Source organism: Petaurus breviceps, unplaced genomic scaffold (assembly GCF_028583685.1).
Source record: "Petaurus breviceps papuanus isolate PSGF00001 unplaced genomic scaffold, PetGlider_PUasm1.0 183, whole genome shotgun sequence".
Lineage (NCBI taxonomy): Eukaryota > Metazoa > Chordata > Mammalia > Diprotodontia > Petauridae > Petaurus > Petaurus breviceps.
The window spans coordinates 689,911-704,775 of record NW_027185791.1 but is presented as its reverse complement, the minus strand read 5'-3'; the positions used below and the strand labels follow the sequence as shown (position 1 = coordinate 704,775).

General features: G+C 38.1%; 1 protein-coding gene across 1 annotated transcript in view; it reads right to left on the bottom strand.

Moving 5' to 3' along the window:
- Window positions 1–14,865, bottom strand: part of EPB41L4A (erythrocyte membrane protein band 4.1 like 4A) — a 205,325-nt gene that overhangs the window by 7,998 nt on the left and 182,462 nt on the right. Inside the window, exons 18-20 of the mRNA XM_069087776.1 lie at window positions 5,907–6,026; window positions 2,309–2,356; window positions 1,704–1,772 (exon numbers count right to left, since the gene is read on the bottom strand). Of these exons, the coding sequence (XP_068943877.1) occupies window positions 1,704–1,772; window positions 2,309–2,356; window positions 5,907–6,026 (237 nt within the window). The remainder of the gene's footprint in view (window positions 1–1,703; window positions 1,773–2,308; window positions 2,357–5,906; window positions 6,027–14,865) is intronic.

Below are 14,865 nucleotides of genomic sequence, written 5' to 3'. Positions count from 1 at the left end.
GAGAAGAATCAGGAGAGAGTGGTATCCTGAAAACCTGAAGAGAAGAAAGTTATCAAAGAGAAGACTGAGGATTGAGAAAAGATCTTGGGTTTTGGCAACTCTAAGAGATCACTGGTAACTTTGGAGAGGGCAGTTTCAGGGGAATGATAAGGTCTGAAGCCAGATTGTAAGGGGTTAAGAAGAGTGTGAGAGGAGAGAAAGTGAAGGCACCTGCTGTATATGGTGTTTTCCAGGAGTTAGGTACAAAAGACAGAAGGAACATAGAATGATTGTCAGGACGGAAGGATCAAGTGAGAGTTTTTCAGTATGGGGGAGACATGGGCATATTTGTAGGCAGTAGGGAAGGAGACAGTATACAGGGAGACACTGAAAATAAGTGAGTAAAGATGACAGCAGAGGCAATCTGTTATAGGCCATAGGATGGAACAGGATCACTCGAAGAAGTAGAGGGGTTTCTCTTGGTAAGGAGTAAGGCCATGTTATCATATGAGATGGGGGTGAAGGAGGAGATAGCAGAAGGCATCTGATAGCAGATGAAGAGGAGGGGAGAAGAGGGAGTTCATAGTGAATGGCCTCAATTTTTTTTCTGCAAAATATGAGTCAAGGTTCTTAGCTGAGAAGGGGGTGGGAGGGAATCATGGAGGGATGAAAAAGTTTGGAAGGACTGCTGTGGAGAGTGCGATAGTGAATTGTTAAGGGAATTATAGTAGGATTGCCTAGGGCTGAGTTGAAGTTGTGGAACAACGGACACGGAACAGTTGTGTGACTTTGTCCATTTTTGTACTACAGGAACAAAGGTGGCAAACTGTGGGAGTGATCCAGAGCTGAGACTTGGCTGGGCATAATCAGTGATGTGATAAGGGGGTTAGGGATTTAATAGAGGAGATGAATCGGTTCACCCTCGGTCAAGATGGGGAGAAGAGGAGAGAGTGGCTAGTGTAGGGAAGATGGCCTAGAAGACAAATAAGAGGTTACTTGATTGGAAGTCGCGGTGCAGACAAGTAGGGTTTTTTAAAGGGAAGGCAAGGGGAGAGGTAAAAAGTCAACAAATTATGCATGGATAAGGAGATTTCAGAATTCTTGAATACGGAGGTGGTACATTTGGGGGTGATGGCAAGATCAAAGATATGACCATCTTTCTGCATGGTTGAGGGGGGATGGAGGAGTAACTCCTGGAAGGTGAGTAGGTTGAGAAACTGGGTAGTTAGGGTATATGAGGGAGAGTCAACGTGTGTGCTGCTGCCACACAATAACTGAATATAGAGGTTCCCAAGAGGTTTCCAGAAGCGTGCTTGATGTGTTGAAAAATGAGTATTTCACTGGGCATCCTCAGATGAAGTTTGTAGGAGATGTACTTAAATTTTAGGGATTAAGAAATAATTTGTTACTGTTCACATGGCATTTTGAAGGATTAATCTTGTAGGAAAAATTCACTGTAGTTTTTAAAGGCATAGCTGTTCCTAAGATAGAAAATAAGCAATTAATAGAAGCAGATCGTGATTCTCATGTCCCTGCAAACAAGAATTAGTGGTTTTAAGGGAAGTTCTCACAATCACCTTCATCTTTAAAGTGCAAATTAAAGAAAAAATTCACAGAAGTAACTAAAGTCTCATTTTACTTAACACTGGTTATGAAACAATGAGTAATGCTTAGAAGACTATTCCTCATACTTTTGTGAAAATAAATTCCAAATATAAACTCACTCTATTTTGGTGTAAGGAATCTCTTTTAATTGTTCTTCTGACAATCCAGAAGGATCCACAAGTTCTTTCCTGGAAGGGAAACAGGCAAGAGAGCAAAGTTTATGATGATGCAATTGCCTCAAACAATCATTATTGGCTCACTAGTGTCCTGTGTTAAAACATATTGCAATATCAAATGTAGAAATAGATGAATGTTAATTCAAATTCAAGGAATTGTTCTAAAAGAAAGAAAGGGAAAAAAAATCTTCTTGGCTGGACACCATCTTTGTCTTTCTGTCTTTGTGTCTCGCTCTCTGGGACTCTCTCTCTCACACACAATTTTCCTCAGTGCTTATTTGGGTCTGGCTGGCCTGTCTTATATCTTCTTCAAAGTTACATAGGCCTAGACTGGAAAGTTCTAGAGCTTTCTGGTGGTCAGGGGCTATCTATATCAGCAACAATAGTATATGACATATTCTGGCTGCTCTATTACCATATCACTGTAATAACAATAAGGAACACATGGACAGGATCTGGCCTAATGATTTTCTGAGTGTTGGCTAGGCTTTCTCCTATAAGCTCCACAAACAGCACTCGGGTCTGATAACCTTTGTTACAATACTCACTGAATATGTTTCCACAGCTCTTCCTTTGCTTGGATATCTGGGCTTCTCCTGTAATCACAGAAATCAGGAATCAACCCTGAAAGCCTGGCATTTCACTTGGCCCACTGTCAGTACAGACCTTCAATTTGGCAAAAACAGCAGGTGCTAAGCTTTGGGAGAATTGATGAGCTTTACGTGATGATTACAAGCACTTTAACTATAAGAGTTATTAAAGCAAAATAAAACAAAAATCAGGCCCTCAAATGAACAACAGATGAGCAGTACATGCTACCTGAGTTTCCTACAGTGACTTATTCTTTCTAGTTTCCTAAAAGAACAAAGAAGGCTAATGGCTTTTCTCTTCCTTCCTTCTCACCACTTCTAAGTTGAAGCAAAACAAGTAAGATCATATTTTGGTTTTGTGGACACTGTGGAACAACACGAACTGTCTTGACTTAATGTAAAATAATAGATACAAGGGAAAATGAGTTGGTGGAACCCCCAAGATAGCAGAACAGGTGACAGTCAGATGCTTAGGGAGCTTACTTTTGGTGAAACACTTTTATGCAGAGGCAGAAGCTGTTCTAAATTAGAGATGGCAGCACCTGGCTAGTATAGGTTGGAAAACTGCTGGTAACTTAAGAGATGATAGAGCTCAGCAGAATGTTCAGTGCACCATCTGCCTTCTTGGTAGTTCTACCAGCTTCCTCTCCTAGTAACTTACTATTAACTTACACTGCTGGATTATATGCCTTTATTAATAATCAACCAGGCTATCCATCTTCAGAAAAAGGTAGTTTAACACAGTTGTGATTTGCACTGGACCCCAAATATTTGATAACTAAAAGATTCTTAGAGAAAGTAAAGAGAATATTGTTAACTGCTGTAAAGTTTCAAAAGCGTCTGGATATCTGATATTTGTGACTATCCAACTATCAATGACTGGACTCTGGTTTTGATGATAGGAGAGTGAGACTGAGTGGCCTTGAAGGGTAGTTTGACCCTCACCATTATTTCTATCACTTAACAATATAAAAATTAAGTAGATTCTGGGTGAGTCACTAACATGCGTCTCCAGGTCTCAGTTTCCTCACCTATACATTGACTAGATGATCTGAAAATGCTCTTCCAGTTCTAACCTATGATTCTATGAAATGATTCAAAATTAATATAATTTATAATCCCAAAGTAATTTTTATTCCCACAACTGAAGACTAGTCAATTAAGAGTCACTTTGTTATTTTTTAACTGAATTGATAATTTTATCTCTATGAAGCATTGTGTTGCCCATATTCTAGTTCGAATTGTGTTTGGAGTGCCCCAAATTCCAGGGCATAGGATATTTCCTAAACTAAAGAAGCAAATGCCAATTCCCTTCAATTGCCAGATCTTGTGTGTATGTGTGTGTGTGCGTGCGTGCTCGTGCACACATGTTTTTAAATAAATCTAAATTGTGCTCTGGGCTAATAATAAGGAATGCATTAACTTTCTGTTTGCACCAATACACATTTTAGCTATAAGCTAAACGTCATTAAGATTTTTATTGCATTTGCTAAATTATATTTTATTATGTAGCTTTATCTTACCCCAAACTAATATATTTGACTTTTAAACATGCCTATTTTTTTAAAACACTTCCATGTACTTAAATGAATTAGAAGTTGAAATTTAACTGGATTTTAAAGCTTTCTACACATGTTAGGAAAGGAGGATAGATTCAGGTAAAAGAAAAAAAAATTACCAAAACATTGTGTCTACTAAATTCCTTGTAAACATTAACTTTAGACCTTCAAGGTTTTCTTGATTTTCTTGTTTGTAGTTGACTTCAAAGGGGATCATTTGATATTTCAATAAATGAATCTCTTACTCTGGAGTTGTATTATTAATGTATTGTTAATGGAATGGGAAGATCTTTCTTGCCTATTAATAGGCCTATGTGACCTACTTTGAGCTTGAGTCACATAGAGCCTGTGGTGGGAGGAGCTTGCTGAGTGGTAGAACAGGAAGTGGGAGAGTGTGGTGGAGCTGAAAGAGAAGAGGCTGAGAGAGGCACAGCAGTTAGCATGGGTAAGAGAGGGGTATTTTGCTTAAGGGATCTTGTTTGTGGAAGGAAGACTTGGGAATGGCAGCACTCCCTGCATTGGTAATGTGTGCCAATTTCTTTATTACGATGGTGGATTTGGCTTTCTGGTATATGAATAAATATCTTGGTTTTGTCTTCAAAGAAGAGAGTCTGTTATATCTTGTCATTCAAACCTGGAAATACACCTTCATATTCATAGCAACCACTGTGAGCATTGCATTACAGGAGTCAAAAACAATCCAAGAGTATACCCAATTGTTCTTTGTAGTGAGGCTATCATGTGTTCAATTTTTGAGCTAAAAACTTTATTTAGTAAAAAACCAAAATTCACATAGTACAAGCTATTTAATTCTTATGTTATTAAAAGCTATTCTTATATTATTAAAATCCTCAGTATAAAAGTACCCCTTTGAAAATAATAGCATATCTTATATTGGCTACTGATTTAACTGTATTGACAGTCTGTTACAAAGGCATGTTGGGTAATGGCTTCACTTAGGCTTCTTTAATATTGTCCAGCCCTCAGTTTCTCTCTTGACATCTTTCTGCCCAAGTCTCTATCTCCCACCTACACAGGTTCTCTCCAGCATTCACTTTCCTACAGGTGGTCACCCTTCTTGCTATGTGGGTCACACCCCTCCTACTTGGCAAAAGTAATTCCAGGCATCCTACCATTTATTCCAGGGCCATAAAAGAATCAGTGGTAAATCTAAGTTCACTTCAAAGAACTATGCTTGGTGAGCTTCTAAACCCAGATGGCACATAGATTAAATAAAAGAGGAAAGTTAAACTATTCCTTTATCAGTTCAAAGAAAAATTAATTTCAGCAAATGGAAATCTCATTGTTGAAATGGGATAATTATGTTCATGGGTGGCATCACCTAGCAATACCATGCTTAATAAAGGATTGACTGACATTCACTGACTCCTGCTTACCAATGTTAATTTAAATTATTTTAATGTTAATTTGATTTGACTAGATTTGCAACTCGTTCAATCTGGAACAACACATTAAAAATTCTGGTGATAAACTATGGTTTAACAAGTACTTCACCAATAGCCTTTCTTGACCAAAGGATCATAAAGTCTGTGTTGAAAAGAATCTGTCATTATCTAGTCAAACTCCCTTTATTCAACAGATGAGGAAACTAAGACTCAGACAGTCAAGTGATTTGCCCTAAATTATACAAGCAGTAAATGAAGATCCAGAATTTAAACACAGGTCTTCTGATTCTAAATACAGGAAATTTTCCATTGAACCTTTTTTTTTTTTTTTGAGTTAAGCATCTGCCTTTGTTTTTTTTTCTTCTTGAGGACAGTTTGTTTGAACTATTCTCCAATCCTGATAGTGGCTATCAGAAACCAAGGCAACTTAATATATAAAAATAGAAAAACAGTAGAATAAATCAGTTTGAATTTATCCATTATGAAAACTATAAGTATGCAAAGGAAATGGACCAGCCTGGTTGGCTCAACATGTAATAATACACTTTTTCAATTTTTCTTTTTTAATATGAAGAGGTAGATTTCACATACGAGCGTGATCTGTGTCTGGATCGCCGGTTATTGGGGTTGGCTTCATTTTTTTCCTTTTGATGCCTTAATGCTGCTTCCCACTGAGGCATTGAATCAACCATGCCATTCTCCTGCCTTAACCTGGAAGAAAAACATTCATCTGAAGTTAACATCCCTGGTGCCTGGTTATTTTTAGATTCCTGCTTTTTAAAAGTTGTAGCATAAGGAGGAAATTCCAGTACTTGTTATTCTAGAAAATAGATGCAAATATGCGTATGCATATTCAAATATATGTAACATACATATGCTGTTGACTAGTTTTGCTTAACTATTTTTTCTTTTTAAAAGGAATAGTTCTAAGGGGAAGATATGAAGCAATGGCTCACATATAAAAAAGAAAAGCCATTAATAACACTGATGTGTATGTAATGTCTATATGTATACATATACATGGTATTCTTAGAGTTTTATCTGTTTCCAGTTTTCTAAGGCAAAAAGTACATGAGTATTGTGTGTATATGTGGGTATATATAAACTCAAAAAATCGTTCCATTTTTGAAATTTAAATCTTGAATTCAAGTATTCTTTGAAACAAAGACAAGTGTTTTTCACAAGATCTAGAGAAATGCACTAAGAAGAAAGTAAAATAGGAAGTATAGTAGCTTCATATATAAAAACACTCTGTAACTTCCTTCTTCAAATTTATATAATTTCATTTAAACATCATAAAATTGCCCAACAGCAAGAGATAAAAAGAGAAATTCCGTTTAAAGTTACTGAAGACATTATAAAATATTTGGGAGTCTACCTGCCAAAACAAACCCAGGAACTATATGAACATAATTACAAAACACTTTTCACACAAATAAAGTCGGATCTAAACATCATAAAATTTGTGTTAGATAGGTGACAAATATGAGAGGAGATAGGAGAAATGCAAAAAAGTTGAGTAAACTGCCCAAGGGATCATAACGGTTTGAGACCTCTTTTCTCTCTCTCTCTTTCTTTCATCCATCCTTCCTTCCTTCCTTTGCTTTTTGGAGGGCAACTGGGGTTAAGTGACTTGCCCAAGGTCACACGGCTAGTTTTTATGTGTGTGTGTTAAGTGTTTGAGGCTGGATCTGAACCCAGGTCCTCCTGACTCCAGGGCCAGCGCTCTATTTACTGTACCACCTAGCCGCCGCCCCCCCCCCGCCCCCGCCCCCGACCTCTGATTTCTGACCTCATTTCTATTTTGGTACCTTCTTATGAAGTTTTATTATACTTTTGAACCATTCTAGAGTTTCTTTCTGCTATTGCATGATCCTTAGAGAATATATAGAATTTTCTTTTTCATTGTGAGTTTTTGTTTCACATTCCTTTATGGTAAAATTCTTACAGTTCTGGACTTTTAAAAAGTTCTTCCTCATTTTGATTTCTGTATTTAGGAGTGTCACTGCTGATTTATCTACTTGGGAGTTGGGATTATACCAATTCTCAACTGGATTTTTTCATCTTTCAGACTTTTTCATATATTCCCAGTCTCTGGCTTCATTCCTCATTGTTTGGGCTCCTCTTCCTTCTAGTGCTGCAATTTCTATTTTTTTTCCTTAAACCATGTCAGCTTCCTCTAGTGGGGCGATATGGTGTGCCATCTGGGACAATGCCCAGAGTAAATTGACTACAGCCAGGTTCCTAGTCCCCTTTACCTTTGGCACATTAGCCCAGTTCTCTGTGCCTAGCCAGTCTTCCATTCTATCCCCTAGGACACTGCTTGCCTTAGTGTATCTGGGTAGGATCAATATTTTCCACTTCTTGCCAGCTGTAGGAGGTTCTGACCAAGTCAGAGACTTGGGGGAGTATAGGGGTAGGGATCACTAAAACCAGATCCTTACATCCAAGCCTATGAAGTAGGCCAAGCCAAGTGGGAACTTAGAGTGTTTTAGCTCTGTGATGTTATTTCATGAGACTTTTCATTTCATTCATCTTTGATCACTCTATGTGGTACATATGTCCTTTTTTGAGGTTATTACATTAGGGGGAGTTATACTAAAAAACAAACAAAAATCCTACTCTTATCTATGTGCTCCCTGATTCATTTATTTTAAATAACTACCCCCACCTCTACTCCCAATGAATCATTCTTATTTTCTTTTAGAGATGTCACTGTCTCCTTCAGATATTCCTTTTCCTTTACATACTAAAAAGGCATTATGTAAATTTCCTTGTATTTTCATCTTTTTTTTTTAAGATTGGGTCTTCCTCATCTCAGGTAGGCTAGAAGTGCAAATAAGAAATAGAGTAGCAAGGGCTACTCATGAGCCTGATCCAGCTAAAGACTGGCACAGGAACTTTGATATGCTCCATTTCTAACCTGGGCTGGTTTGCCCATCCTCAAGCAACCTGATGCCTCCACTCCCTCCTGCGGACAATTCATACTGATGTCTAAACAAATGTAGATTACAGAAATGGGACACCACACCAAGCTCTCAATTTTGTCTTAAACCTGTTTTTAAATTGCTCTTCAGATGTAGCTCCTGAAGGACGAAACAGAAAGGAATTTTTGCAATCAAAGAAGCGTTCTAGTAAAAACTTGCATTAAAAATAGCTTATTTTCATTTTGTGATTGTGATTGATTTTTTCTTTTCTATATATTTTTAGGTTCTACAAGGCCTTCAGATACTTATGTGTATGTCAGCAAATGCCCATTTATTTGCATGTTTTGATCTCTTATATGTAGGTAGCCCAGACTCTAACAAATGTGGACCCCTGAAAGTTATACCTGTTTAAATGGATGATCATGCACACAACAGTCCATTTCTTGATACTGTGTACTTTCACTGGCTGCCCTCTATACCTGGAATTCTCTCCCTCTTCATCTCTACCTCCTGGCTTCCCTAGCTTTCTTCAAGTCTCTGATAAAATATCACCTTTTGCAAGGAGCCTTTCCCAATTCCCATTACACTTAGGGCCTTCCCCCTAAGATTATCTCCAATTTCATATAAATGTATATATATGTATATATATATATATTTACACACATATATAAATATACGTGAGTATATGTATCTATATATCTATATCTTGTTTGTAGATAGTTTTTTGCATGTTGTCACCCTCATTGGACTGTGAGCCCAGAAGGGACTGTTTTGGCCTTCCTACTGAATGGGATCCACTCTCTGTACTCTCTGTGAAGACTTCCCAGAATAAGGAAGGAAAGAGAGAGATTGGAGCAGAGGCCTGGATTCCCTAAGAAACATACACAACTCGGGACCCGTTCTCCTTTCCCTTGCTGGCACATTAACATTAAGCCCTTTCAAAGCTTTTTAGAAGCCCTCCCTTTTCCCTGTGGTAGCACTTTTCAAATAGTGGTATATATATATTTAGATTAGCACTGAGCCTTCTTTGTCTCCTTCCTGCCCTAGACTGTAAGCTAACCTCCTAGCCAGTGGGAGCAAGGGACATTGGGGGAATGTGACCTGATTGAATTAGTTTAAAAGGCTCGCTTTGTCCCACGTTGGGGACCTCCTTCCTTTGATTCATCTTAATGGAGGATGCCCCTTTCCCAGGAAGCAGAATAAAGCTTCCTGTCCATCTCATGTCTACTTGTGTTTCTTAATTGCTGGGTAAGTGGTTCTTTGACCCACACACTAGCACTTAGCACAGTGCCTAGCAAATAATAAATGCTCCTTGACTTGACTTGTCCTAGGTCAGCATGTCCTCAAACCCACAGCTCATGAGCCCTCAGAGACGTTCCTCTTGGACCAGATTGAACAAGATTAAAAACACTAACTCAAAGCAAAAGCTTTTAAGGAGAATTCCTGGGAAAAGGTAAAAAAAAATCTCCCTTACACAAGAGGGAATACACTCTCTCACAGAATCCCACACCATCAATGGGAAAGGGAACTTAAGGAACTCAGATGAGTTGCAGCTGGAATACTATCTCCCAATCAACAAAGCTGCCTCTAGGTCCTTCCCCAAAGTGCTGCTGATAATCATCTCCTAGGCTGCTTTCCCCTCACATTGCACCACAGGTTCTTTGCTCAGCAGCTGTGGCCATTTTCAGGTTCTTTAAAGGATTTAAGCCACTAAGCAATGTCTAATAGCTGGGGAATGAAGATACCTCTTTTTCTAAACATAGCTCAAGGCTATTTCAGCTCTTACCAAACTCTGAGAAGCACCCAACAAATACTGTAAGAGTTTCTTAGGGGGCAGCTAGGTGGCATAGTGCCACCTATGAGCACAGGCCCTGGAGTCAGGAGGACCGGAGTTCAAATCCAGCCTCATATACTTAACACAAAAACTAGCTGTGTGACCTTGGTCAAGTCACTTAACCCCACTTGTCCTCCAAAAAGCAAAAAAAAACGTTTCTTAGGCAAATCTGTCCTTTTAAAGCCATAAATTAACACCCCAAGGGAATTATAAAGCATTTGAAGAACTATTCATCTATGTTAAGTACATCTATTATTATTCTCCCCAAATAGAGAAAGATGTCACACCACCAAATTATTTTGGCATTCAAAGCTCTTCACTGCCTGTCCCTCCACACCTTTCCAATCTTCTGATGCCTAATCCCTGCTATGGACTCCCATGTCCTCTGTGATCCAGTGACACTGGCCTTCTTACTGTTCCTCATATAAGATACTACATCTGATTCGAGGCATTTTTACTGGCTCTCTCTCATATCTGGAAAGCTCTTTCTCTTATATCTCCTGGCTTCCTGTAAGTTTCAGCTAAAATCCTACCTTCTACAAGAAGACTTTCCCAAGTCTTTTCAATTATAGTGCCTTCCCTCTGTTGATTGTTTCAGATTTATTCTGCATATAGTTTGTTAGCATGTTGTCTCAGCATTATACTGTTAACTCCTTGAGGGAAGGATTATCTTTCTTTGTATCCTCCAGCATTTAACATAGTGCCTGGCATATAGTAGGTGTTTAATAAATGTTTATTGATTGACTAATATATTTAAGAGTTCATCTACCAAGATACATACAAGAACTATTATGAATACAAATACAAAACACTTTTCAGAAACAGACAGCCCTAAATAAATGGAGAGATATCAATTGCTCAAGATTGAGCTATGTCAATATAATGAAAAGGACAATACTATCTAAATTGATTTACAGATTCAATATGATACTAATTAAGCTGCTAAAGCATTACTTTAGAGAGCTGGAAGAAAACAGAATTCATCGGAAGAAACAGAGGGCCAAGATTCTCAAAGGAAATAATGAAATAAATTGGAAGGAAGGAGGACTAGAAGTGCCACCAGAACCACTTGGTACTGGTTAAAAAACAGAAAAATCAATCAATGTTTTAACAGATTAAGTACCCAGTGTACAACCAAAGCAAATGAACATGGTAACAGAGTATTTGATTAAACTCAAAGACCGTAACTACGGGTGTACAGACTCACTAGTTAGCAAAAAGTGTTGGGAAAATTTGAAAACAGTCTGGTAGAAAGTAGGTTTAAACCAAAATCTCAAACCATCTCCTGAAATAACCTCCAAATGGGTCTAGTTCAAGGGCCACACTTGAGGACCTAGAGGGCCATATGTGGCCTCGAGGCCCCGGGTTCCCTACCCTTGGTCTAGTTTATGTGATCTAGCTATGTAAGGTAACTTCATAAACAAATTGTTATTATTATTACTGTTCCTCCTTTGTTTTCGAAGAAGACCAATGACACCAAATGGTGATATCTTGACCCCTGTGTGAACTGGGTTTAAATGACACACAACTGCACAGACTCCTCAGTCTCACTCTTCCTGAGTCATTAAAGTCGAGTGGAAGGACAAAAGTCAAGACAACTGATGATGGCCCAGGATGTAGTCTTCAATGCCTGACTAAGCTCTAAGCACTCCACAGCACCTGCTCTGGTCACCTTCATGTCCACTAAAGGAACAAATTGTTCTCATCTTCCCATTCCACCCAGGAAAAGTCTTCGCACGTTTGGGGTAGATATCCCCCTAAATCACCAACAGATTTGAAGCCATTTGGTTATCCTCCATCTGGCCTGACTATCTACCAAGACGGTTTACTGGGGTGTAACCATTGTGCATGCTACAGTTTCTTGGAGCCAAAGGTTGGGTGAAGGTGGGCACCAAACAAAAATAAGCATCCATGAAAAGCCCTTATACCAGAAGTGCTAGTCTTCCCTGAACAATTAGAGGATGAAGAAATAAAATCCCTTTTACAACTATGGATAGAGGAAGAGTTCATGTCCACGTTAAGGATAGAAGTGTTCATCTAGTACAATTTGGACTTCATAAGATTGTACAGTTTTTTGCATAAGCAAAATTAGCATAGTCAAAATTAGAAGGAAAATTGTAAACTGAAAAAAAAAACTTTCCACAAAATTTCTCTGATATATAATTGATTCAAGTATATGAGAATAAGAGCCATTTCCCAATAGGCAAATGGTTAAATGGCATTAAGAGGAATTTCTGAAGGGAAGAGACCTAAGCTATCAAAAGCAATATGAAAAAAATTCTCCAAATAACTAGTAAGCAGAGAAACACAAATTAAAATAATTCTGAGGCTTCTCTTGACATCAATCAGATTGACAAAGATGATAAGAAAGGAAAACGACAATTTTGAAGGGTTTTGGAAAGAAAGGCACACTGTTACATTGTTGGTATAACTGTAAATTGGTATCGCCATTCTGGAAAGAAATGTGAAATTATGACCTCAAAAAACTCTAAACTGTGTATACCCTTTGACCCAGGGATATACCTCAAAGACAGAAAGGCTCTACCTTTACAAAAAAATAATTTATTGCAGCTCTTTTTCTCACAGAAAAGAATGGAAACAAAGGAAGTGCCCTTCAGTTGGAGATTGGCTGAGCAAATAATGATAACTGAATATAATAGAATTTATTGAGCCATAAGAAATGACTAAAGGGAAGGTTTCATAGAAACCTAGAGAGATTTGTATGAACTGATACAGAGTGAAGTGAACAGAACTAGGATAACAACTTCTAACAACAATATCATAAAAACAAATTTCGAAGATTTAAGTATTCTCATCAACAGTGACCAATTATGATTCTAGAGGATCAATGACAAAGCAAGTTATCCCTCTCCTGACAAGGGAGTGATGGAATTGAGATGCAGAATGAGATATGTCTAAGTTATAAATGCCAATTTGGAAGAACAAAACAGACTCAATTTTATGCTATCTTTGGTGTTATTATATAAAGGGACTGAGTGTACAGAAAATTTCTTTCAGTGCCTCACTTTTCCAATCACTTTACAGTTATAAAAAATCTCAGAAAACTCACTTTTCTTTATTCTATCTAATAAAGCACAATTAGGAGCTTAACAAATGTTAATTAACTGACTGATAAAGAACATACTATTTTATTTTGTCTGGGGCAAATGGCAAAGCTAAAGAACTTCTTAACAGTTTTAGCATCCTTTTTTCTTTTGCTAAAAATGTCTCTTTTTCATCCACATAACCTATTTGATCTTAGTCAAAGTTCAGGAGGAGAGAGCGCACATGCACACACACATATATATGTATATGCCATCTGTAAAATATTGAGACTCATGTCCGGCACCTACATATGGGGTGTCATTCCTTTAATTCGGTAAGTAGATTTCTGGGTCCTTGTCTCTTTGTAAGCTGTAGTGGTTTATTCATGCATTAGTTGGCAAATACCCTGAACATTCCTGAAATTATTCTGGCAACTACTGGCTCTTCCTGTCTTAGAATCTCATCTTCAAGCATTTCAAGTATGCACAGAAAAGGTGTTTTTCCTATCTGGGGAAATTCTAGAGAGCCAATAAAGTGGCAGTCCAGCACTTGAGAAGTCTAAGTTAATAAAACAACAGAAGTTAGTGTTTTATGTTTCCTTATTCTCTTTTCCTATCTCTTCTCTCTGAGGAAACCTATTCCATTGGGAAAGCCTTTTCTATTTCTTGGTCAATGTTTGAATAGGACTAGGATTTTTCTGATCCCATGGCCCTTTCACCTGTTTTCCACAAGCAAGAGACTTATCTAATGACATATTGTCTTGATATATTGTCACCCTTACAGTTTAAATTTTTCATTTTGTTTCTATGCTATAGTAAAGACAAAGCTGACTCAACTCTGACTAAAGTAACACTCAATGGGATCCTCTATCTCCTTGTCAAATGACAGGATTTAGACAAAAATAGAGTAGATAGAGTGGTCAGTGGTAATTATGGGATCTAATCTGTTCTGATACCAAGCCACTGCAGCTTCTGCTTGGAAATTGGAAAATGAATCTCTGGAATAGCTGGTCTAAATCTATACTTGTTGAGTTTTGTCAATCTAAATGACCACTAACTGATGCTTTTACAAATTCTAAGTAAAGGAGTCAGTTCTGATCTTAAAAGTTTCCTTTCAAATGAAAAGGGACTTTTTTTTTTTTGCCTTTTGGAGGGCAATTGGGATTAAGTAACTTGCCCAAGGTTACATGGCTAGTTTTTTTGTGTGGGTGTTAAGTGTCTGAGGCCAGAACCGAACTCGCGTCCTCCTGACTCCAGGGCCAGTGCTTTACTCACTTCACCACCTAGCCACCCCTAAAAAGGGACTTCTACCGAACCTTTGATTAAATTTATATGAGAGAATCTTTCTGTTGAATTTCAAAGTTGTGACCTTTTAGATTAGATTATAAGTAAGCTTTTTTTTTTTTTTAAAGCAATTAGGGTTAAGTAACTTGCTCAAGGTTACACAGCTAGTTATTTCTGGGTGTGGTGCTGAGTATCTGAGCCTGGATTTGATCCCCAGGTCATACCTACACTGGAGCCAGTGCTCTTACTCGCTGAGCCACCTGGCTGCCCCTAAGCAATTGGGGTTAAGTAACTTGCTCAAGGTTACATGGCCAGGTGTTTCTGGGTGGGTGCTGAGTGTCTGAGCCCGGGATTCGATCTCCAGGTCTTCTCAACACTGGAGCCAGTGGTCTTACTCACTGTGCTACCTGGCCGCCCCTATAAGTAAGCTTCTTGAGGGCAGAAACTGTCTTTTGCTTTTA